The 27,201-nt window shown below is 36.5% G+C and overlaps 1 protein-coding gene across 2 annotated transcripts; it reads right to left on the bottom strand.

Moving 5' to 3' along the window:
- Positions 1-265: 265 nt before the first annotated feature.
- LOC753783 lies at positions 266-11,692 on the bottom strand. 2 transcript variants are annotated; one of them, XM_030986644.1, is made up of 11 exons: positions 11,286-11,692; positions 10,150-10,314; positions 9,241-9,428; positions 7,911-8,122; positions 7,224-7,320; positions 6,316-6,447; positions 4,862-5,059; positions 4,390-4,480; positions 3,982-4,105; positions 2,540-2,762; positions 266-2,050 (listed from the first exon to the last, which is right to left on the bottom strand). In XM_030986644.1, exons 1-11 carry the CDS (start codon positions 11,597-11,599, stop codon positions 1,893-1,895), a joined length of 1,902 nt encoding a protein of 633 aa, XP_030842504.1. In that variant the 5' UTR covers positions 11,600-11,692; the 3' UTR covers positions 266-1,892. The 2 variants fall into 2 exon arrangements, with proteins under 2 accessions (XP_030842504.1, XP_030842505.1); XM_030986645.1 differs by having other exon boundaries at positions 11,313-11,692.
- Positions 11,693-27,201: the final 15,509 nt, after the last annotated feature.

Raw genomic sequence — 27,201 nt, 5'->3', positions numbered from 1 at the left:
TATCTTCGCTCCAGTGATCTCAAGGCAGCAGACAGATTGAAACTCTGTGAATAGTCACTTGGCTTGAGATACTCTACAGTGAACGAAAGCTAAATTGCCTACAAAATATCAAGGTTGGTAATAATTACCCAGGCCAACCAATGAAACTTTTCTGTATCAGAGTAAATACACCCTGGGCTCTTAACAGAGGCTGAGTGAATTCATGCACCTCTTCAAATTGTGAAATGAAAAAAAAGAAAGAAGAAAACAAATTCTGTCCATATCTTTGAAGTCAGGTAGATTAGTTTTTGTTTTTATTTTCCACAAATTAAACACATTATAATGTATAACATATGAAAGCTAGTAAACTTGAAAGATTTAAACAAAATTTTCAAGAATTAATGAAAGAGCACCATGTTTAATTATTTGCAAGAAATAAGGATCTTACTTTTCTTCCTAGAAAATATCTAAATGAAAAAATGTCAAGAACAAATTGTTTCAACATGGTACATTGTGACGAGATGTAAATATGTCTCATGCAAAAGTACTCAGAATGAGGCTTGTTGAGAATTCAACATAGGGAAAGATGAGTTGGTCTAGCCTAGCGGCACATTCACTTGGTCGGCTCCTTGTCTTTGCCTAAAAACTGGCTTAGGCAGACCCTGGTACGAAACTGTGTCATGTCTTTCGGATGGTGATGTTAAAGGTCGGTCCCCAGACGTAAATAATCATATCTGATCGATATACAACTGTAAAAACCCAATTACACACACACACATGGCGTTAACTTACAAAGATCAGTGTAAGAGTCTGTCACTTTTTGTGTTCTGTCATCACTAGAGTAAAACAGGGAACCTGGAAATTACGGGCCAATACCATAAGAATTTCACCTACTATAATATATCTGTAAAGCACTTAGAGACATCATTGATGTATTAAGCGCAACATAAAAGCGGAATGTTATTATTATTACTATGTAATATTCTATAATACAAAAACATCACATAAACAAATTTCTGTTCACAACACTAGCTTTATAGGACTCACATAATGTTCACCCATTAAAAACCAACACTATATAAATTTAGTACTGTATCTCCCCATTCCAACATATTCAAATATTTTTTGATATGATAACAAAATAAATATATACAGTGTTCAGAGTTACATAATTATGACATAAAAAACATATAAAAACATAGTACTGTCTTTCTGATATGGAATGAAAGATAAGGCAATATATCAACATTAATACAGTCAAACCTGCTTTAGTGACCACCTGTCTACAAAGGCCACATTGTTTGTTTCCCTTGAAAATGGTTTCTCATTGAATCATGTATTAAAGGAACCTGTCTACAAAGACTGTCTACAAAGGCCACTTTTTGTGTTTCCCTTGGGCGGTCGCTATAGACAGGTTTGACTGTATATCATTAAAATCAAAGATGTTAACATGTAAGTATCATCTCAAACATATTATAAGTATATCTTTTTAGTTGTTTATTTCAGTTAAACCATCAACCATCAATTAGTGTGAAACATCACAAAGCATATCAAAAAGCATTTAATTCTAAATAAAAAATATCTATGTAGACAAAATACTGTAGTGTAATAAATCTGTTATATAAATGATTTTTTTTAATGAACTTGATTGTTCAAGGAAAATGATAATGAAGGTGAAAGGAGGTGGGGTGGCTCAGTGGTAGAGCAGTGGTCTTGTATTAACCAGGAGGTCCCAGGTTCAAAACTAAGTCCTCATCAAGAAGTCCCTCGAATAGGACTTAAAGCTGTTGGTCCTCTGGCCTGGTTGCGTACTGACAAGCATACACATGCTTTCTTAGCAATCAGGTAAAAACAAAAAATTTAACACACCCAAATTATGAGATACTGCATGGTCATTCTATGCATACTCCATTTTAAATCAACTTTTCCATTTGCTCTACGTATTTATGTCTTGCTATGCGGGCATCCATCAAACACTGATTATAATGCTTCCTCAGAGTCTCGATGCTTTGAGAACGGTCGGCAAACAGTCCATACACATAGTCTCGCCTCCTTTTGACTTCCAGCAGCACTGACGGATAAGAAGAGGAAAATACACACAAAAGCTGAATTTAAATGACCATTAATTTGTAGGTAAGGTTCTTTTCACGACAGCACTATTAAATAGAGAACTTTTCAAGTGCATTATAATTTTAATAATTAAGTACCGGTAATCCAGATGCTTGACAAATTAAAGATGCAGATGATAGAATTTAAAAAATAACAGTACATTTTTGCAATTTGCTGTAAAGATTATTGCCAAGAAAAAGGTTGATGTTAGCAATTTACAAACAAAAATCCTGAATGTAAAACTCCTTGTTTGACATTAAAGTAAAACAGCTAAGTTGGTAAATAATGGGTTTCCATTGGAAATATTGGAAATATCAGAGCATACTGAGGTAAGATTATAGTAAGAAAGGATGTACCGTAGCAGATTTGAAAGCCAAACAATAGAAATCCTTACCCACCCAAAATGGAAATGGTTAGCAGCTAGTTTGTTAATAATATATAATCTACTCACTTTCATCATCGAAGGATGACGGCTCATCATATTCCATCTGCTCTTCATCCTCTTCCTGATCATCATCATCATCACGGTCATCATCATCGTCATCATTGTCGTCATCATCGTCACTATGTTCGGCGTCCGGCCTGAAGCGTTTGTTTAATGCCTGATTCAACTCTCTCAATTCTTGGGCATTCTCGAGGAGCCTTTCTTTGTAATGATCTTCATAATGCTTATCCTGTCAGATAAAGATTCAAAATGGTTCAGAATTCAATAGCATAGGGACATAATATCAGAGTAAAAACAATTATTGCTTGTATGGACTGTTTTTGTGCCGCCTAGAAAAATCAGTACCAGTATATCTCATGGTTTGCAGACAAGTACCAGGGCATCCTTTCACGAAACTATCGAACCAAGTACAAGTTCACCAACATCCCAGTAAAACATATGTATTACAATTAACACACATGTTTTAATTAGATGTCGTTGAACTGGTACAGTGTTCTAATGATGGTTTCGTGAGACCATGCCCTGGATGACTGTGAAACATTGGTAGTTTTAGTATATAATGGTTTTCTTAGATAAGCACATACAGTATATGTAAGTGGGAGCACCTTTAAATCATCGGCTGCCGGCAAGGCCATGACAGCTATATATTTTGCCAATGGCAGTTACCAGCCTTTTAATCAACAGCGGAGGAAATGTGCTACAGCCTAGACAATAGCTATGCTGGATGCATAGGGAACATAAGGACAAATCAACCTGTAATAAGTATGAAAATTAATGCAAAACATGACAATAATTTTTGAAAATATGAAAATACAAGGTTTCTTGCATTTTGGATTGCTAATAAATCAAAATTGCTTTTCTTTCATAGTACATGAGAGTAGTACGTCATATTAGTAATATGCTCAGCTGTGTGATATACCCTTGTCTCCAAATCTAACCCAATCTAGTCCAAAAGATATTTGATTTAGCGCTTGATTTGCACACATTGCTCTACACGTTTGGGATACTTAAAGAGAAGGTTGATTTCTTGGAAGAGGTGAAAAATTATTTGTATTAAATGCAATTGCAAAAACATCAGATAAAAAATGTTCCCTGAAAAATATGACTCTTCAATTGCCTTAGTATTCTAAATATGGAATTTATCATCGTAAAATTCGGGACAGATTTAATTGGGAACCTGGTAGGATTATTCCTTAGCTGATAATGGCTGCCAGAGCTAAAGCTAGGGTAATAATTTCAAAAGATCTTTGGAAGCGCATAGGGACGTTATATCATAATAAGTTATGTGCTATACAAGAACAGAATATTATTATTATACGGTAGGCTTACGGTAGCACCATGTGAGAGAGCGGGGAGGATATATCTGCATCACCATGTATCTACATCTACATATATCTACATCACCATGCAAGCTGATACTTATAAGCAGCAATAATATTATTACTCACATTATAGCTCTTGAAGTGTCCTAGGCACAATTGATGTATTCCTTCTTCGTGACCAAACTCAGTCTTCAGAGATTTGACCCTAGCAACCCACTCGTTGATTGACAGCTTGGCTACAAAAGTCAACCTAAAGCAAAATGGAAGAAAATGGAATTCAAATTATCATCATTATTATAGGGCATTTAGCAATGCTATTCATAGTAAACTATATATAACAGCGCTTACAATAATATGCAATATAACAATATAACAACAAATCATAACATAACATTGAACAACCAAATAATAGCGAATCAAGTATTTTCAGAAGAAAGATAAAATATGGCTTATTCCACAAAAGAGAAAAATGGCGTAATACGATTTGGTGCTTTTGGTCTTTGAAGCAGTGCAAACGACTCTTAAGACACGTACCTTGAATCTCTATACGTGGGACTAGGAGGACGAGCTGAGTGAGGTATAATGCCTTCAAAGATTACAACTCTTCCAAATCTAGGCAAGACACCTACAAGTAAACAAACAAGAAGTGATTTAATAACAAGAAACATGATTGATTGACAATCTTAACATGAAAAGAAAGACCAAATGTTTATAGAAGACCTCCAGTGATCAAACATTTGCCCTACTAGCAATGGGCTGCTCCAGGCTTTATTTGGTCAAAGAGAAAGGATTCTGGTATGGGATGCAATTGGGTTGTGATCTAGTTTATGTCAGGTTTTGGATCATCAGTTACAGGTATAAGGTTGGGTACTGGGTTGAAGCTAGCGATTCACTAACTCTGTCTCCTCTTTTAAAAAGCTTACATGGCCATACCATGTGATCTCTAAGCTAGTGCTTTTGCTGCAAAGATGGATTGCTACTCACAAAATAAACGGTTTACACTTACTGATGACCGGTTCAGAATCGTGGCCATGGAAGTGCAGGAAGGTCGTTTCTCCGTACTTGTCCTCGCTCCAGTCATCGGTCAAGTACACCAGGAATGTCCACTCCTTCTCTCTGACCTCGCAGTCCTCATGTATCCTGGTGTGATCGTAGGTCCTGAGCAGGTTGCAAGACACATCGTATGGATACCACTGGTCAGTACCTGATCAATGAGAGTAAAAGAAATAGTTTAGGTCTTGGGACCAAGATCTGTCAGTACCTGGTCAATGAGAGTAAAAGAAAGAGTTAAGGTCTTGGAAACAAGATCTGTCCACTCCTTTTCTTTGACCTTACAGTCTTCATGTATCCTGGTGTGATCGTAGGTCCCGAGCAGGTTGCAGGAGATATCCTAAGGATACCATTGGTCAGTACCTGGTCAACGAGAGTAAAAGAAAGAGTTTAGGTCTTGAAAACAAGATTTGTCCACTCCTCTTCTTTGACCTTACAGTCCTCATGTATCCTGGTTTGATCATAGGTCCTGAGCAGGTTGCAGGAGATATCGTAAGGATACCACTGGTCAGTATCTGAATAGGTTGTCAATAAGCATAAAAGAGTAAGCTACTATCTAAGAAACAAGATAAGTTCACGAAAAGTATAAATTACAGGGTTGCTTTAAAAATTAAAAAAAATCCCTCAACCACTCCCCCCTTGAGTAAAAAAAGAAGAAGAGGATTCAGGGGAAAAATGGCATCTAACAACATTCCCCCCTTTTGAGAAAGAAAAATTGGGAAATAATAGGGAAAAATAGGGGAAAATAGAGAAAATACAGGAAAAATTGGGGGAAAAAATCATAATAATCAGGTTAAAAAAAAAAAAAAAAAAAAAAAAAAAAAATCAGGACAAATAAATAAATCAGGAAACCGATTTAAATTGGGTTTTTATCAGGCCTGAAGGTATATGAAAACAAAGAACACCCACTCAATTTTGTTGACTTCACAGTCCTCATGTAACTTAGTTTCTTATCATATAAAGATTGCAGGAGGCACTACCGGTATATGGAAAACATTGTCCAAGTGTCTATAAGTGGCCAATGAGTGTTATAGAAAATGACTAGGTCTCGGAGACAAGGAACTTCTGCCCCTTCCCCATGACCTCACAATTCATGACAATCTTCATGATAGTAATAATAATATTGGATATTTATATAGCGCACATATCCACCATGCATGGTGCTCAAGGCGCTCAAACTATTACCTCAGCTCTGCTAGGCAAATGTAGATTAACATCTTGCCAAAGGACATTAGTGCTGTGGCTGGACTCGAACTGCGGATCCTGTGATCCACAGTCCAAAGACTTATTCACCAGACCACAACACTTCATGTATCATGTATCCTCAGCAGATTACAAAAGACAATGTATGGCTATCATGGGTCTAAGTGATCAAATTTGTAATACCGGTAAAGTGGGAGTGCATCTCACCTGACACAAATTCAGCAACCTTCTGAGTAGCTGTCCACATCTTTCCTTGAACATAGCTATCAATAGGAAACCCTGCTATCCACTGTACGTTGTCACTGTCTAGGTCTAGACTGTCATCGAAGTAAAACTTTCCTGAGATGAGAAAAGGTAGACATTGTACATGTGACTCTATAACAAATGCCATGTTCTATTTTTCATACAATTAGGCCTAAAATAAAAACTTGTTGTATTGCCTTTTAGGCGCCAAAACATGGGTCAGTCGGTCAGAATTTTTTTGTTGAATTTTTTGTTGTTGCCCTCTTTGAGCTGATATTTTCAGTTTTGAATTTTTTCCCGCCATCTTTTGGCTGATACTTCTCAGTTTTCAATGCTTTAATACATGTGTTTCAGTGTCATCATTCCATTCATATCTTTTTCACCTCATAATAATCCATGGTTTGCAAACATACAATTGGAACAAACAATCCCCAGAACTGAAACAGGAATGAAAAACAAAGCAAAGCAAAACAAAACAAAAAAAACGTAATTTAAACAGAAAATGCAATTAGAGAATTATTCTGTCTGTAAAGTTTTCACAAGGGATCATTACTACAGTCAAACCTGCTTTAGTGACCACCTGTCTACAAAGACCACCTGTCTACAACGGTCACATTTGTGTGTCCCTAAGGCGGTCGCTATAGACAGGTTTGACTGTACTAGTATACCCCTAATAGGTGAATGTAGTCTCTCAAGTCATGGTTCAACTGTTAGGAGTCAATGGTGCTTTTCTTCCCTCAGTGTTTCACAGATCATCTATTCATTTATGAATATATATTGAAAATGCATGATCAGCCTCAACTGGGATCCGTGTGTTTATCACTTTCTGTAATCCTAGTTTTCCCCAAAATATGACTACTGAATATGTTTACCATGCTTAGGTACAAATTCTCTCAGTTTCATCAGATCATCTGCATTGAAGAGTCCATCAAAGATGTAAAGCCTTTTACCTTGGGAGGTCGTGTAATTCTAGGATTAAAAATTTAGACAACACAAAACAACAATAACCAACATTTACCAAACTTCACAGGAGCTACTTTTACAAATAAATGATGCCCTGTATTGACATCACATCACATCAAATGATATAACCTATAAACTTATGAGATAAAAATGGACATATATAACATCATTTCACAAGCCAATAGCAGAAATAAGTCAACATTACATATTTATCAATAATAATGATAATGCAGACATTAATAACATGCAAGATATCCATCCAGATGGTGCTCAAGGCATTTAATGTCTGCTAAAATCATTTAAAAATATGATCACAGAAAAGCACCAACAATCATAGAGATACAAAATAATTACAAAATGAATAATTCCTTAAGGTTACAAACTACAAAGTTAGGAACTTTACATGACCCAATATGAACAAATTCAGCAAAAGAAGAAACCATATCAACCTGCTAGCAAATGTGAAAAAACACCTGATGAATTAAGCCATTAAAAGATCTGCACTAAGTGGGATAAAGGTGGACCATGAAAAAAGAAGGCGAACAAAAGTACCCAATTCTTTCTCCTCCTACAATGCATGCTGAACATTATCTCACCTTTGTCACACAATTTGCCACATCTTCAACTGTTTTGACCTCTGACCCTTTCATCTCAGTGAAAAGCGTTTCCCTAGCTTTCATCTTCTCCTCAAAATGGAGTTCTCTTCGCTGCCTCGCTTTGCTCTCTTTCGTTGCATTGGTTGTAAACCTGACCCTGAGGCACATCATACCTTGCTTGAAGTCCATGCTTGGGGGCTTCATGATGTAACCTAGAATAAAGATAAAGGTAAAAAAAGAAGATGAATTCTCACAGAATCAAACGAAACTTACACTGAATATTCAAGCTAGATTACAAATAAATGTCATTTGCCAAACAATTTTGGTAGAAAATTTATACTGGCTGAGTAATGAGCATAGAAAGATCAGGAAATCAAGGTTAGTAGCCCCGACACCATTTGGCAGTCCCATATACATCTTTCTGTGTACCGTGCTTGTTACTTTACCAAGACTGGGCCAAATTTATTATGATTTTGATGACTCCAGAACTTTGCAGTACACGCCAATACTTACATGCTACATGATCAACTTTTTCTGATCCATTCCACACCTTTTCTTTCACAATGCAATCGGATGACCAGAACTCATCTTTATCTTTAAAACAGCAACATCTCTGACTTTATCGGGGATGCTCGGCAATTCCAAGACAATGTGGAATTGAATAACATTTTCAACATTGGAACGTAAATAGGCCTATATTCAAACCCGATGCTGTGTTTAAGCTTTTGTGCAATACATATCCCAAGTTTTCCTTGTTAAACATGATTTTAGAAGTTAGAACCCAGGTCGGGTTAAACTGAGTTAGTATAATGCAGACATTTATGGCCAAGTAAATTGAACCTTATATCCTAGTTTTAAACATTGTTAAAATCAACCCCATCTTAAAAGTATAAAAAATAAGCTTCTTAACTTGTGATATCTTTCATAAAGGTTTTCAAACTTCTTCTTGCCTTTTAATTCTAACAACGATTCCATACACTAAGATTACTTAGAATTGGCACAGCAGTTCTTTGCCCATATAACCCTAACACTAAATTAACCAAATACCAGCAAAGGGGTCACATTCTGAACAAGTGACTTTGTTGTCTTTTAATATGTTATAAAAACAATGTTAGCTTTACGTGAATGTAGTCAGCTTTGTACGGACATCATTCACCATCCATATCCTGTCCTACTTTTGATTTGAGATGACAATAAACATTCTTTTGCTAACATAAAGGAATAACATTTTTTCAGATTTCAGAAACACCACCCCTGAATTCACATTTTCCTCTCTATCATTTTCTTTACAATGGAAAACTCTGGAAAATAAACAAAATCAAACTCTTACCAATTGAGCTATCCCACACCACTGCTCTGTTGTACTTAGGACTGAGGGCTGTGAAAGTATCGTTGTTATCATCATAAAACAGGAGTTCACCGTAGTCATTCTTGCGCCAGTACTGATTGAAATAGAGTATTAAAGAGTACTCCTTCTCTACACCAGTATTGTCCCTTGTCAATGCAACATGGTCTCCTCTGAAAAGTAAAAGTGAATGCAAAGGTTTTATAATTTGCATGAATGCCAAAGCTCAGATTGGGAGTTTAAAATGATTTTTAGGATATTACGAGTTTACACGTCCACTCATGAAATTTGTCTGGTTCCACAAAAATTAAATTTCCAGCAAATTCAAGTCCACAGACCCCCCCCCCCCCCCCAAAAAAAATAGTCCAACTATAAAATCACACCCTTCCTCCCAGATCATCAGAAAGACAATCAGAGATGTGGGGAGAAACAAAAGTGACAATTAACACCTGAGAAGTGAGAGCTTTTCTCCCTTTTTTTTCTCAAATATTTTTCTGACTTGTGTAGTGTCCCTGCTAAATAATGACTGCTACAAAACTTTTGCCCCTTCCTGTTCCCCAATCCTGAATTTGCCCCCTATATGTCCATCACCATTTATCTTCCAAAATCATGGAGATACTGAGAGCTTTGGGAAAAATTACTGTTAGAAACTACTTCACCCCCCTTTCTGATCAGACAATCCTATACCTGATGCCAATCACTGTACCTGTCAGCAATTTCTAGTCCATGACATACTGTAGCCCCACTATAAAATCACAAATCAGCCCCCCTCCCCCGAACCCCCTTCTGCCTTCCACTATGGGAAAACCATCACGTTGGAAATTACTACATTCCCCTCCCTCACCCTTTCTGATCAGACAGTCCTAAATCTACCCCTGATGCCAATCACTGTACCTTCGAAAGACATGCATCGAGATACTGAAAGGCTTGAGAACAGTTTCATCGACGTCCATTGCTGATGAGACTAATCCTCTCAGGACAGATAGGACGGCAGAGTTCTCAAATGGTCCTGGATCCAAAGACGTAGACCAGGGACTAGGACCATCCCCACTGTTGAATCTAAATATTCAATGAAAAGACATAATTTATCAATAGTGTAAATGAGGCTCATGTACATAAAATTATCTAAGAGTTGGAAAAAAGAGGTAGAATGAAAATGAAACATAAACTTAAATGATTTATTTTTTTCTTTTCTTTTTTCTTTTGAGGGGATATAAAGGATTTATCTTTTGACCTAGGTCTCGTAAAATCATAATTTGGTTATTGAACAATTACATGTAGACAACTCTAGTAGACAAACATCAGCATCAGCATCAGTATACGAAAGTGCGTGGTGATCCTGTTGAAACTTCGGGTCGTTTCATTGAGTGGTCCTTCGTTCAAAAATGAACCTGAAATATTTTGCTCGCATGAAAAATAGGGTCTCGAATCCTCTCGATCTACCACTAAAATTGTTTAACTCACCTTGTAATTTGACAATAAATTATATTTTGTCAATAATTACCATAATGAGCTATATGAATGCATTGTTATTATTATTTATCATTATTGTAAATTTAAAATGAAAATAAAATCTATTCGACAGTCAGGTAATCTGGTCAACATTTATCAACCCAGTTGAGAAACCATATTTTCATTAACTTGTTTTTGCATGCCATCTAACGGTATGTTATTTTATACTTCAATACTTATTTTTTTGTTTGGCAGCATAATTATGGCAATGAGTATTTGTTGACTATCATTTCATAACTGCTTCTACCTGAAAAGTGCAGGCTTCATGAAGTGATGATTACCGCACTAGTTGTACCTGATGTAGGCACAGTTAGGTATGCAGTATAATTATACTAGTATGCATGTCTATCAATAGATTAGTAGTATGTGACTAGGGGGCGTTGCGTTGCAAGAAAGTTGAGTTACAATTAGTACAATTGATTGCAATTTGCAAATATCAGTTGCAAATTTGTCCAACTTTTAGTTTTACAGCTACAGCCTCGCATTAATGACAATTAAAGTGTTATTGACAAACTCACTCCCATTGAGAAACCAAATTTGAATACTCCTGTAATGAGGTCATCAACCGAAAGTCCAAAACATCATCAACAATTTTGACGAGGCGGCCATCCATGGTTTGAGAAGATTTCAGAGTTGTCCATTGTTGACAACTGGAAGGGACTTCTTTTCCATTTTTGGCCGAACATGACGACAAATGATCATTCACAACAACGACGGGGTCAAACGTAGGAAGGAATCTCTCGGTGTACATGCTATCCTGCTTCGACAAGCTGCATAACATGCAGATTATTACTGTCAAAGTTTGCAAAAAATGTGTATAATTTGCCATCATGCGAAAGTTATTCTTCTCTAGATATTCTTTGAAGTTTGAACTACCATGGCATGCTGTGCAGTGTGAGTACGAGTGCAACGTGTAACACGTACGGAGTCAGTAGTCCACAGCAGCGCGCGGGGACTTCCCTTTGCTAGTGTCCGTGTACATTGCAACAGCTGATTAAAAATCAACTCCGAACATATAATATAAGGGGGGGGGGGGGGGGGGGGGGGTGGGGGGGGGGGGGGGGGGGTTGTTAGAGCAACTTCCTCATACAAATAATAATAGTTATCATAACAACAATGATAATAATGATAATGGTAATAATAATAATATATAAGGGAGGGAGTCGATCGGGGGGGGGGGGGGGGGTAAACTTTCTTGGAAAGAACAACACTATCAAGGAACATTGGAATAATCAATAAATTAAAAATGTCGTTTCCTAAGTATATTTGGAAAAGTTTGTACTCGACGCTTATCTTGCCTTATCTTAAGTCTTAACTATGGCATACTTGCATGGGGGAATTCGTTTCATTACCAGTTGGACAAATTATTGATACTTCAAAAACGCGTCATACGAATAATCATGCCACACTAATAGGTTAAGTCACACTAATAGTTTATTTTTAGAAAATAAAATGTTGAAAGTTCATGACTTTTACAATTTCTTTTTAGGCTGTTTATGTTTCGATTAAATTATAACAAACTTCTTCATGCCATCACTTCGACATTCCAAAAGAATCAGCAATCAGGGGGGGGGGGGGGGTCGGTTAGTTGTTAGAGCAACTTCCTCATACAAATAATAATAGTTATCATAACAACAATGATAATAATGATAATGGTAATAATAATAATATATAAGGGAGGGAGTCGATCGGGGGGGGGGGGGGGTAAACTTTCTTGGAAAGAACAACACTATCAAGGAACATTGGAATAATCAATAAATTAAAAATGTCGTTTCCTAAGTATATTTGGAAAAGTTTGTACTCGACGCTTATCTTGCCTTATCTTAAGTCTTAACTATGGCATACTTGCATGGGGGAATTCGTTTCATTACCAGTTGGACAAATTATTGATACTTCAAAAACGCGTCATACGAATAATCATGCCACACTAATAGGTTAAGTCACACTAATAGTTTATTTTTAGAAAATAAAATGTTGAAAGTTCATGACTTTTACAATTTCTTTTTAGGCTGTTTATGTTTCGATTAAATTATAACAAACTTCTTCATGCCATCACTTCGACATTCCAAAAGAATCAGCAACTTCATAATTATCCAACCCGGCAGTCTTCCTTTTTACACTTACACAACTGAGAACTTTACTATAAAAAAAAAGAACTTTGATTTATACTGGTCCGGTGTACTGGAACTCAAACAGCTGCCTAGTTTAATTACTGTTAAGTATCACTTGAAACATAAACTTCTACTTCAGTATGAAAATGCTTAAAGTCATCATGATGGAGACCATCGGTATTATCAACACTTGTTGGTTGGCTGCACCACACACCCGTTTTTTTTCTTTTGTTTTGTTTTGTTTTTTGTTTTATATATATAGTATGTAAAAAGCGTATTATGTAAAGGGAACCTTAATAACAAGCATAATGCTTCCAAGGTTTCCTCCTCGTTACTGCAGATTAATGTTAGCATCATTTGTATTTAATGACTTGCCATTAAATCATTTTTTTTTTACTGTTGTATCTATCGAATATATTATTATGTACATGTTTTGTTACCTTGTATATGCCTTACTTTGTAAATCTTTTCATATGCAGTTAATGTGGAAATAAAACCCTAATAGATAAAATAAATACAAATAGTTATGATAAAAATAATGATAATAATGATAATAATTATAATCATCATCAGCATCATCATAATAATAATAAAAATAATAATAGTAATAATAATAATCATAATAATTAACAAAATAATACTATAATATCCGTTCTGGTATAGCGCTCATCACTCCCAAATATCTACAAAATATCAAGGGTGAAATGTGAATATACTTCTATTGTAAGCCTACACAACTAATTAGACAGGAAAGTGCCCTCTTAATGTTATAATCCTATGCTGGGTGTTATTGTGTGTACCAAACTATGTAGCTATAGAAAAAAAACTAAATGTAAATTAATCTCGCCAATGCCAATGTTTGCTCGTAATTATTATAGTGACGAATGGACTAGAACAATAGAATCAGTCAACACACTATACATCAGTAGCGACATTGCCAATACCACTTGGTCGTTATAATGGCAGTTTATTTATCCCGTTATTTATCAACCGGATTAAATACTGATCGTTTGGTTTACAGGCCACACACAATCGTTGGTCACTTTTGTTAGCATCAAGAACTTCCTTTGTTCACCCTGCCTCGCCAACAAAGAGATCATACATCCTTCGATCCTATAACTTCAGACACTTCTCAAAGTTTTCTCATTGAGATAACACGATACTACAAGAACGTCCGCTCTCTACGTTTCTGAAATTGTCTCCTAGCCTCGTCATATCACTTGAAGCAAATTTCTTAAATCTTGATAACTTCGACCTTCAGCTTGAGAAACTACATCTATATTATTGCTCGGCAATTCACTCACTCCGAGAATACTCTAAGATCTCGCTCGTTCGTGCTACCCAAGTATAGTTGTGTGATGATTTATTTTATAATTCATATCTTGAAAGGGGAACTATGGTATCGGGAGATTCATAACTAAAGTCGGTAAGTATTATCATCTCAAATTAATCAACAGCCATCCCGCTGTACATGCTTCATGTTTTTTTTTTTTTTTTTTTTTTTTGGGGGGGGGGGGGGGGGGGGGGGGACACAATCGGTTCATGCCATCAACCGAGGTTGCATTTAACTGCATATAAAGGTAATATATAATATATGCGTCCATTTGGAACAGTTCTCCCGAAAATATTACACAGATTTTTCGTTTTCTTCTTTATTACGTACCAATTAGCCAATCATCTATAAAATGTGATATCACTTTTTGTTGGTACAGTTGTTCATATTTTATTTTTGTGCGTGGGTATGTGTGTGGAAAGTTCATCCTTAAAGTGTGAAAACTTTCTCTTTTTTGGGGTGTTTTTGCAAGTGATGTCCGCTACCCGGCCATATCCACAAAATAGATTTGGCTTGTATTAATTGACAGCGGTTGCCTATAACGTAATGACAAAATAAGATAATAACACTTTTAAAAGACAAAGAACTACCAATTTAATTGATGAAGTGAAAATATTACATGTATTTGATAAATTTATGCTCAACTATTACTTTTAGTATATTTCAACTAACTTGGCTTTAATACGCCTTTACATTTGTAGCATTATTTAAAGGGCAATTAACCCAACCCTTGTAATAACTTCATTTGTATGGAAGCAGAAAAATAAGAGAAACAGAATGGCAAAAGTTTGAAATATATCAGACCAATAATAAGTGTGTCAGAAATATTTGAAATAATATGAGATCACTAATATTCTATGCGAATCTCAAATAAAAATGGATAATTTGGTCAATGGAATATCATCATATGGGACAACTCCCGATCTCCCGTATAGGCACTTTGTCGCGTGCAAAAAAACCCCAAATCATTGATTACTTCTAAAAATATATTATACCTCTAGTATCCTGGCTCTAAAAAAAGAAAAGACCTTCCCGAATCATACAATTTGAAAACTTGAAATTTTAATCATTTTGTGTGTTAAACAAATGGGAAAGTATAGTCCGGCACTTCGCAATGCAGTGACAGTGTTACCAACTAATTGATAGTGAAAACTCGCGATCTTTTATTTCATGTCCGAATTATAATTCAAACTGTCATCATTCTTTAGAGTAGTTGTCTGTTAAATAGGTATACTACCACGTTTGGGGGTAATTTTGAAAATTGGGTGGATAGTAATTCTTTACAATTTTGATATTGGATGCCCCTGTGGATCACTAGAAAATTTAGCCCCTAAAACGCTTCTGCTTTCGAGAAAAACTGAATATAAAAAATGTTCCGGTGCTCCCGGTAAATTTTGATAACTTTCAAATAGCGCCTACGGCCGTACAATGGTAGGGGAGGGGGGGGGGGATTGAATTTATAAGGGGGTTAAAAGTCGAGAAAGGTACTGCGAGTCATTTTCTTTCTCTAATGATTTAATGAAACGTCAAAGCTTCCGCGCTTCGCGGAGGAGGGAGGGGGAAAACTAGCCCCTCCCTGCACTCAACCCCCCTATTACGTCACTGCTTGTCACCATTACGTACCAATATTTGGTTTGCATAATTTCAAATTTGGGCCCCCCCCCCTAAGAAATCCTGGATCCGCGCCTGGTAGCTGCGACCCTGAAAATCTCAGAGTATAGTTGTGATATATAATTACCAAACGGGACTAGCTAATCGGTCGATTTTAGTCAAGAAATATTGTTTTATAGCTGAATTAATATATTGACCTTGAGAGGGAGTTAACATAAAGAGTTTATAATTTACAATTTCATAACTTAACACTCGATTTTAATCGCGACAACGATCACTGAATATGCTTCCAATATTTTCATTTGAACCAAATTAATGACCCCATATCAAAACTTTGTATTAGATTTCATTTTAAGGTCATTTAAAAATTCGTACCTTCCTGATATATACGTCTACAATGTACTGTTAGGTGATTACGTTAATAATGCTTCTAGCATTTTCAGTGTAACTTCTTCTTCCTCCTCGACCCTCTTAGCTCCTCCTCCTCCTCCTCCCCTTCTTTTTCTTTTTCTTCTTTTTCTTTCCCATTCTTTTTATTTTCACCTTCTTTTTCTTCTTCTTCTTCTTCTTCTTCTTCTTCTCTTTCTCCTCTTCCTCCTCCTCCTCCTCCTTCTTCTTCATCTTCTTCTTCTTCTTCTTCTTCTTCTTCTCTTTCTCCTCTTCCTCCTCCTCCTCCTTCTTCTTCATCTTCTTCTTCTTCTTCTTCTTCTTCTTCTTCTTCTCTTTCTCCTCTTCTTCCTCCTCCTCCTTCTTCTTCATCTTCTTCTTCTTCTTCTTCTTCTTCTTCTTCTTCTTCTTCTTTTACCCCCGGAAAATTACCCCCGAAGACAACCACCCCCAAGGACATGTCACCCCTGATCAAGGAAAATTGCCCCTAGAAAGTTACTCCCTAGGACAATAACCCCCCTGTGCACAATTACCCCCTGAAAATTACCCCCTTTATACACCCCGCCAAAAATTCTGCTTTTATTTTTACCAACTTATTATCAGGGTGGACTATACCCCTTTTAAGGGACTTGGTAACATTATTCAGATGAGAGAAAATACATGGTGCTTAGGTAGTGACTTTAATGCTAGATGTACAATTAAAGATAATCTGAAAGTTTGAGTGAAAACGTACCATTACTAATGCTAAAAATTGGGAAAATTGATCTGATCGATTCCTTAATTCTCCCAACTATATTATTACAGTTTAATTACATTATAGGTGATTTTTTTCTTCTTGTCCTCTTTCCGAGGTGCTTTATTTCACATATTTCATATTTCACATTTCATATATGCTTACATCGATTTGCATTTTAACACAATAAAAAAGACAATTAAATAAAAAGTTATAACCAATAACATTTCTTGAAAAATTCTTTGTGCTTCGTCAATAAAAAACTTTGTTTATTCGCTATATTATATCGTAGCTTTCATTTGAAATTAATGAACATGAACACTATAGGCGAATGTAAATCGTCATAAAGCAATGAATTGGCTTTCGGCCTATATGCCATTCCAGACATTAAAGTGTTGAAAGATTTTTAAAAGCCTGTCTTATGTCCTTGTGGTTTGAGAAATTTTCCAGGATTTTTTTGCCTGTTAGAGGGTAAGTACAGTAAAAGGAAAATAATAAGTAACATTTTATACAAAAATTACACAGTTTATTCATCAACCTTCAACAATGTTACCGAGTCACTTTAATAATGAACAGGGGGGGGGGGGGGATTGTCTAAGGGGGTTATTTTCAGGAGGGTAATTGCCGTCGGGGGGGGGGTGGATGTTCTTGGGGGTAATTTTGCGGGATGATTGTCCAGGGGTACATTTTTTACTTAGAATTTTTTTTCAATAATTCATTGCATTTTACCCCGGCCCCCAACATTAAAAAAACCTCTGTACGACCATGCATTATGGCTCAAGGCATGGGCACACAGATTTTTTTCTTCTGTTGGGGACCGGGAGGAAATTCAATGAATTTATTGCATTTTCTATGTTTTTGTTTAATTTGTGAGAACTGCCCCCTACCCTAGCCCCCGCTGTATGCGTACAGTCATGGTTCAGTGGCCAAGCAATGGCCTCGTAACTGTGAGGCCCAAGGATCAAAACCGTGTCAATCGATGTGCCATATTAGAGCCCTTTTGTGGGGCATTATATCCTCATTATACTGTCATTTATGACTTAAGGGCGTATAGGTCCCCTAGTTGATAAGCATAGTAGCATACACATGCTTTAGCAGTCACGCAAAAAAAAAACAATGGCAAATTATTATTCAATAAAATCTGAGAATGTATACTATTATCATGATCTATTAGGAATTAATCATTGTCAAAATAATTCCGTAAATTGGGGTAAAACAAAAATATTCCAACTATATGAGCGACAGTGTACGTACCGTACCCTGCCCAGTTACCGCCCCCCTGTTACCAGTGGCTTATTAGACACAACGGCCGTCTTCCATCGCCCGAGTTTCTACGGTGCGCAATGAAGGCGTGCGACTAACTTGCCTATAGCAGCATACACGTTGTAAGGAACATGTGCACGAAATATGGTACACTGTCGATCGCCCATTTAACGGAGATACGCGAATGACGTCACTGTGCAGCAGTCAGCTATGCGCTTATTTAGGTGTGAATCAACCTTTTTAAAAAACATCAAGTTCCTATTCAAAACGATCAGAAAAAAAATATGGTGGAAATTTTACTTTTGTTTAAAGAGATATGGAAGTTTAAATTCCTGATGTTTTACCTGAGCAAATTTCTTGCGAAAATTATTATTTATAAAAAAGTTATCGAGGCTTGAACTCGGCCATGTCGCCCTGTGATGCCCCTGCCCTATTTCCGCCCACTCAAACACACGCGCTAGTTCAGTGTATGTACCGTGCGTTGTTTATGCTCTAACAGAGAAAAGGTTATCTGCCCGTGGTTTTTTAGTCTATTTGTGTGTTTTTAGGTCTGCGGTTGGTTTTTTGAAAGTGCACACTTCATTGTCTTTTTTCCATGATAAAACACTCGGTTTACTCCATAAAATCGCAACTCGAGAGTATGAAGAAGGTGAAGAATACACAAATACTATAAAACTACATTCGACCAGGGAACACCTCCCTGATTCGACCTATAAACAGTTTGTAAATTGGGAATTCACCCCCCCCCCCGTATATGTTGACCTACATTTTGCAAATAAAAGAAAGATCATAAATGAGATAACATGGTCACCAGGCATAAAACTCTTTACTGGTATTACAGCCATGCAGTTGTCAAAATCTGCCAGACGGAATGTTGTTTCACTTTTTGATGAGCAATCATAACCGTGCTACTAAACTTAACATTTTGCAGGCTCACTTGCATGGTCTACAAAATAATCATTTAGAGGTGGCCATTCATTTTTTGTTGAGTTTACAACCAGAAAATAAGATTCAGTGTAAATTGAGTAGCTGTTTATTTATTGCCCTTTGAAGGTTCTAGGTCAATTACCCTTGGGCATGTCACCCCCGGCCAATTAGCGGTACAATAATTACCCCAAGGACGATTACCCCCCCCCCGAGGACAACCACCCCGAGGAAGTTACTCCCCCCCGAAAAATTACCCTCTAGGACAATTATTACCCCCCCCGTGGACAATTAAACCCCCAGAGGACAATTACCACCCCCTGAAATTAATGATCTCCCCCTAAAAATTACCCAACTAATTATCGAGGTTGACTTCCCCCTGTTCATACTGAACAGGGGGTAGTCCTCGGGGCGGTTGTCCTTGGTTGTCCCAGGGGGGCATTGTCCTATATAGGGGTTAAGTTTCAGGGGGTGGGGGGGGGGGGGGGGACTCTTTTCCGGGGGTAGCTCGTCGAGGCACGGTAATTGTCCTTAGGGGTAATTATCTTTGGGGGTAGTTTTCCGGGGGGTAATGGTAGGCGAATAAGGTGGGAGGCTGAGATTGAACCCCCCCCCCGAAGAATGTTGCAATGATGTTTGGCCGTTCGTTCGATCGAGCAACCGACAATTTCTGGTAACGATGTGGTAATTTGATAATCATGCAGTTAAATTTTGTGACAAAATTATATATGATTGATTAATGTTGCAAAAAATGCTTGAAGTTCGGTTCTCCAAAAGTGATCCCGATGACAACTAAGTCCGGCTTTTAAAAAAGTTGCCAGGTTTGGTAGATTTGCAAAAAGTTTGTATTTATGTTCTATGTCGCTGAAGCTTGTGTCGCCTTTCAATCCAGCGTCGTGGCTTTGTAGCGAAAAGAGTGCTTGTTTCTGATACGATACAGGATGCAGGCAGAGGATTGATGTATTAGTTTTTGTTTTAATTAATTTAGTTTAATTTATTCCCTCAATTTTCTTCGATTACACCCCTCCTTTCCCCGATTTTTCTTTTAGTCTCCCTCTTCACTTTTACATCCTTTTTCTTAGTGCTTCTATACATTAGGCTATAATATCTTTTTTCAAATGTTTGTGTGTTATATATTTTTGCCAACACGGACCATGACATTTTCGCTGCTATCAAATTTCCGTCAGCTGACTGTGAATAAAATAAATGTTGTTTTATGTGAAATAAACCTATATGAATGGCTATCGAAAGAGTAGTATAAAACTATAAATGATACATTTCACAAGGGCCTATACGCCTGTCAGCCTTTCAAATGGCTAGGGTAATTCTTATATACGTTGTTAGTTTGCTAAAGTTTTATGGCGAATAAAAGGTGAACATTTTTTTATCTCTATCCATCAAATTAATATCTCTCGGCAATAAAATGAATGAATATTGAATGAATAAATAAATAGATGAATTATGTAGAAGATGTGGGGGAGGGGGTATAGTGCCAAATTTAGAGAAGGGCAATACATTGCAGGACATGATTTGAGTTGTTCTCGGTAATGTCAACAAAATACTTATACAATAGCTTTCAACCCTCTTTGGATGTTGAAGTGGCAAAAACGTGACTGGTGACCCCCCCCTACCACCACTCCTTTTGCATTAATTATTATACTACATTATTTTGCAAAAAAAAAAACACTGACTTTCTATGGAAGTGAATCGACAACTTCGTTTTTAAGATCATTTCGGAAAGTTTTGTCTTTCAAGTTGGCTATAATTATTATTGAATGCATTATCAAAATATAATACTGCATAATTTAGAACAAGTGGAAAACAAAAAACACAACAACTTGAAGTCTTAAACAAATAATCAAAAAGGAAACCACATTTGCGTTATAGACCTATATACCCTAAAATTGTAATGATGATGATTTAGACGATGTCGGCGATGATGATAATTCTAATGACAATATTGCTAGATGCTTTTTCCAACCAATTATTATGCCTAAAAATATACGCTAATTTATTTTTGAATCAAGATTTGAGAGATGTCGAGAATAGTTTGCATTTAAAAATAAATAAAAATGAAGCACCATTACTTTCTTTTACAATATGTTCACTTTGATAGTGGTTATAGTTTTTTTTTTAAATTAAATTCTTTCACCCTAGTGGTTAATTTAAAAATGATTAGCGATATGTTAAGTGACTTTAGTCAGATTTGTCTGATTACCATTATTAAAACATTAAAGACAAGTCACAGGATTTTCCCGGAAAGGCAGTTACAGAATTTTCCCAGATCAGAAAGTGGTGAATAACAGTGAACAGACATTATTAGTAGGCCTACAGAGGCAAAAGAAGAAATAAAGAAAGAAATATCAATTATCAAAATATCATGTAGATCAAATTCTACTGGGAAGCAATTTTATTTGGCCTAACGTTTACCCGAGATGTCTCCCTTTTCTATACTTTTGATGCGCGTCCACCATCGGGACGAATTAGGGCAGGTCTAGGCGGAAATAGGCAAGGAAAATGCCTCACGCAGACGGCGTACTACGGACAATTGCTTACGATTTCAGGCATAAGAATGGCATGGTTGGATTCGCTAGAATTTCGGCTACAAATTGATATACATTAGCGCCTGTATAATTCATTTTCAGAAAAGTTATCTAAGAAAAACTGCCTATCGGGCGGATACCGGGCAGGTACGGTACTGTAGCTGCTGCTGCTCCTATAGTATTAAATACAACCCACTGATCTCTACGGAAAAATCATGTTGTTGTTGTTGTTGTTTTAGTTTTAAGGGCGTGTGTCATTCAATTATGAATATTTACGAATCTTCTGATTCTTGTCCTAAAATCATATATAATTGATGGTTTTTAAAACGGTATCATTTGAATTTCCATTTCCAAGCATTATTTTGAACTGTCCCGAAATTGTTTTCCTTTCTTGAAATCAGACTACAGCCCCAGCCTATTCTTTTCTTATGCATGGGGATATTGAAAGGCCTTGTCCTCCCAGACAAGGATAAATAGCTTATTCAGTATGCTACCTTTAGAGACAATACTTTAAAATAATGCTGTCATTGTTGCAATGTCAGGAATGCTATTATTACCTCTTTGGTAATCCACGTATTTGCCAAAAGTATTCGCTCAATGAAGGGAGGGTCGGATTTGTTTTCTTCAATTCATTAATTGATGCCATATCTGAAAGAGCTGAGTAGTTTGGTACGTAACTATTCAAAAATTGCAGGTGCAAGCTATTGAAAAGCCAAGCTTCCTTTATTCATTGGTGCCCTTTTATAGAATTCGTAGCGTATACTAAATTAATAGACCCGTGTTCTATTCATCATGCTATGTCAGGGCAGTAACCTATTGTCATATCACTTTAAGTTAAAGTCAGTAGTTTGCAGAATAAATGAAAATAACATAAAACATCCCTAATATATCAGTAACTGAAAGAAAAAAATTAGGGGCAATCTTGACAACATCGGACTACAAAAATAATAATAAATATGCCTCCCGAAAGCGTGAAATCAGTAAATCGGCATATTTTGTAAAGTCATTAACATGCAGAAAGTGTTAACAACAAACGAACCAGAGAATGGCACTGAGGCAAAGTGGTCTTGTGGATAAGACTGATCGCATCACAATGTAATGTATCCGGTTCGACTCCCAGCTTCTCCTTTATTTTTTTATTATTATTTTTCTTCACCCCATGATACTGACTTTCCATCTCTTTTTTAAAGGGGTCACCCCCCACCTTCTAAACAAAGGAGTAAATAACATGTGATACTCTTTTTTTTTTTTTTAAGGGCGACTTTTTGAATTACTTAGTCGTTAGAATACATCTTTTGCTACATCTACAACAATAAGTATCAATATGAAAAAATACATAGAGATTGGCAGTGTGACACATTTAATTTAGTCTAGTGGATAGGCAATTGCCTGGTAACTGGAAGGTATCGGGTTCGACACACAGCAAGTGCTTTAAAAAAAAATCTTTGTAATAGAAAAACTTATGTTAAACCCCTTTTTTTTATCTCACTTAAAGTCCATACTTATTGCTATTCTTTTAATTGATTGATACAATTTTTTTATTTTTTATTTTTTTTATTTTTTATTTTATTTTTTATTTTTTTTTTGGGGGGGGGCCGAGGGGGGGGGGGTAGCTGGCGGTCGGTAGCGGTAGCCACAGAGCCATGTTCATTTTTAAAACAAGATTCAAGAGCCTAGCTCTTATTGCCAGGTCAACAACGTTTTTTTACATTTTCAATCCTAATTTCCTCGTTTAAATCACTCTCTACTGTCCCGTACTATCCTTTTCCAGTCTGTATACAACTTATTTGTAGCATGCATGCAATGAACGGTGTTTTACTCCTCCTATAAATTTAATAAAAGCGCCCTAATCTTGCACGAGGTGAGACAAAGGGCCTTTTACATTTGAAAGCATTCACCCCACCTCGCCTGTATACCCGAGCAAAATTAAATAGTGCTCAACAATAAAAACCCCCAGTCTTGGGTCAAGAGGTCTATATTTGTTTGTTTATTTAGTTATTTGTTTTAATTGACAGTGTACTATTACATATCAGGTATATTAGATACTCTGTTTTAAATACAATCAAATAGACTGTCGAGCAATGAATTATCTTCTGATTCTCGTCCTAAAATCATATCTAATTACTGGTTTTTAAAACGGTATCATTTGAATTTCCATTTCCCAGCATTATTTTGAACTGTCCCGAAATTGTTTTCCTTTCTTGAAATCAGACTACAGCCCCAGCCTATTCTTTTCTTATGCATGGGGATATTGAAAGGCCTTGTCCTCTCAGACAAGGATAAATAGCTTATTCAGCAGGCTACCTTTAGGGACAATACTTTAAAATAATGCTGTCATTGTTGCAATGTCAGGAATGCTATTATTACCTCTTTGGTAATCCACGTATTTGCCAAAAGTATTCGCTCAATGAAGGGAGGGTCGGATTTTTTTTCTTCAATTCATTAATTGATGCCATGTCTGAAAGAGCTGAGTAGTTTGTTACGTAACTATTCAAAAATTGCAGGTGCAAGCTATTGAAAAGCCAAGCTTCCTTTATTCATTGGTGCCCTTTTATAGAATTCGTAGCGTATACTAAATTCAATAGACCCGTGTTCTATTCATTATGCAATGTCAGGGCAGTAACCTATTGTCATATCACTTTAAGTTAAAGTCAGTAGTTTGCAGAATAAATGAAAATAACATAAAACCTCCCTAATATATCAGTAACTGAAAGAAAAAAATTAGGGGCAATCTTGACAACATCGGACTACAAAAATAATAATAAATATGCCTCCCGAAAGCGTGAAATCAGTAAATCGGCATATTTTGTAAAGTCATTAACATTAACATGTAACATTAACATGTAAAACATTAACATGTTAACATTAACATGTTAACATTAACATGTTAACATTAACATGTTAACATTAACATGTTAACATTAACATGTAAAGTCATTGGCAATCGACAGCTAGCTGGCAATCGACAGCTAGCGGGCCCCAAAGCCATGTCCATTTAAAAACTGCATTCAAGAGCCTCTTATTGCTAGGTTTACAACGTTGTTTTACATTTGCAATTATAATTTCCTAGTTTTATTCACTCTCTACAGTCCCGTACTATCCCTTTTTCAGTCTGTAAACAACTTTGCAACACGAAAACAATGATGAACAGGGTTTTACTTCTCGTATAAATTTATTAGAAGTGCCCTATGTCATTTTGCACGAAGTGATACAAAGGGCCTTTCAAATTTAAGTCTATTGAAAGCATTCCCCCACCTAGCCTGTATGACCGAGCAGAATCATTTAGTGCTCAACAATAAAAATCCACAGTCTTGGCTAAAGAGGTCCATTATTTGTTTGTTTATTTAGTTATTTTATTTAATTGACATTGTACAGTACTATTAAATATCAGGTATATTGGATGCTCTGTTTTAAATACAGTCAAGATTGCCGAGCAATGAATTACATCCTGCTTCTTGTCCTCAAACCATATCTTTCTGGTTTTTAAAACGGTATCATTTGAATTTCCATTTCCAAGCATTATTTTGAACTGTCCCGAAATTGTTTTCCTTTCTTGAAATCAGACTACAGTCCCAGTCTAAAGTGCTTGTCCTCCCAGACAAGGACAAAGAGCCTCTTCGGTAGGTTTAGGGACAATGCATCAAAATAACGCGGTCATTGTTGCAATGTCAGGAATGCTATTATTACCTCCTCTTTGGTAATCCTCGCATTTGACCAAACAAAAGTCACTCAGTGAAGGGAGGGTCAGGTTTGTTTTCAATTCACTAATATTATTGATGCCATGTCAGAAAGAGCTGAGTAGTTTGTTACGTAACTATTCAAAAATTGCAGGTGCAAGCTATTGAAAACAGAATCGAATAGCCAAGCTTCCCTATTCATTGGTGCCCTGTTATAGAATTCGTAGCATATACTGAATTGAATAGACCCGTGTTCTATTCATTATACTATGTGAGGGCAGTGGCCTCTTGTCATATCACTTTAAGTTTAAGTCAGCAGTTTGCAAATTAAATGAAATAAACATAAAACCTCACTATTATATCAGTAATATCAGTAACTGAATGAAAAAAAATACGGGCAATCTTGACAACATCGGACTACAAAAATGATGATAATAATGCATCCCGAAAGCGTCAAATCAGTAAATCGGCACATTTTGTAAAGTCATTAGCATGCAGAAAGTGTTAACAACAAAAAGCGAACCAGTTATCACGGTGAGGCAAAATGGTCTTGTGGATAAAAGTGATCACTTCACAATGCAATGTACTCGGTTCGAGTCTCAGTTTCTCCTTTATATAAACCCATGTTATTTTTTTTCTTCACTCCATAATATTGACTTGTCATCTCTTTTTAAAGGGGACACCCCCCCCCTCAACAAAGAAAAAATAGCATGTAATACTTTTTCTTTAACAAGCGACTCTCTGAATTAGTCAGAAAACATCTTTTGCTACATCTACAACAATTAGTGTAAGTATGAAGAATACATGAAGATTAGCAATGTGACACTTTAGTCTAGTGGGTAGGCAATCGTCTGATAACTGGAAGGTATCGGGTTCGACCCCCAGCTGTTGCGTTTTTTTCTTTTGCTACATCTACAACAATAAGTATAAGTATGAAAAAAAACCATGGAGATTAGCAATGTGACACTTTAGTCTAGTGGGTAGGCAATCGCCTGGTAACTGGAAGGTATCGGGTTCGACCCCCAGCTGTTGCGTTTTTTTCTTTTGCTACATCTACAACAATAAGTATAAGTATGAAAAAAAAACATGGAGATTAGCAATGTGACACTTTAGTCTAGTGGGTAGGCAATCGCCTGGTAACTGGAAGGTATCGGGTTCGACACCCAGCTGTTGCTTTTTTTTAATCTTTGAAAAAGAAAAACTGATGTCAAACCCATTTTGATCTCACTCAAAGTCCATATTTATTGCTATTCTCTTAATTGATCTATACAATGAGCTTGCAATTAACTTGTAAGCAAGGTAAAGTATTATATTTACGAAGTACAAGAAGGACAGGAATCCTGTTTTATCTATTTATCAAACATTATTACATTCAATACTTTTTCAGTCCCAATGAGAGAGAGAGAGAGAGAGAGAAAGAGAAAGAGAGCCAGAAAGAGACAAGTGAAGAGAACCCAATACACCTCATCAGTGTAATAAAGTCTGATGATCTTAATCTACATACTTACTTCAAATATTTTGCCGGGCAGATATTATTATTTATAAAAACAAACCAATTTTGGAGTTTTATAATAAATATTATTGTTGTTGTTGTTGTTGATGTAAAACAATGAGAAAATAGGGACCTTTTGCGGGGGGGGGGGGAGCAATGTAGAAAAAAACTACAGGGGAGCCTTGGGATTTTTATTTGGGGGGGGGGGGGGGGTGGGTATCGGCGCGGATTCAGGATTTCTTAGGGGGGCCCAAACTTGAAATCAATTTGAAATTTAATGTGCTGAAATAAAAAAAAATCGTGCCGGCCGATATTTCACTCAGTGGTAGAGGGGGAAGGGGGAGGGGGGGGGGGGGGGGT

The sequence above is a fragment of the Strongylocentrotus purpuratus genome, unplaced genomic scaffold, assembly GCF_000002235.5.
Source record: "Strongylocentrotus purpuratus isolate Spur 01 unplaced genomic scaffold, Spur_5.0 spur5_scaffold_16, whole genome shotgun sequence".
Taxonomy (NCBI): Eukaryota; Metazoa; Echinodermata; class Echinoidea; order Camarodonta; family Strongylocentrotidae; genus Strongylocentrotus; species Strongylocentrotus purpuratus.
The sequence above is the reverse complement of the archived record's forward strand: the minus strand, read 5'-3'. Positions and strand labels throughout refer to the sequence as shown.

Bases quoted from the DNA above. Each gene is read 5' to 3' on its own strand.
- LOC753783 (XM_030986644.1), bottom strand. From the start codon at position 11,599: ATGATGGCAAATTATACACATTTTTTGCAAACTTTGACAGTAATAATC. The intron at 9,429-10,149 runs GTACAGTGATTG...TTTACTTTTCAG, and splicing joins TCGATGCATGTCTTTCGAAG to AGGAGACCATGTTGCATTGA. The intron at 4,481-4,861 runs GTAAGTGTAAAC...GTTTACTTGTAG, and splicing joins CGATTCTGAACCGGTCATCA to GTGTCTTGCCTAGATTTGGA.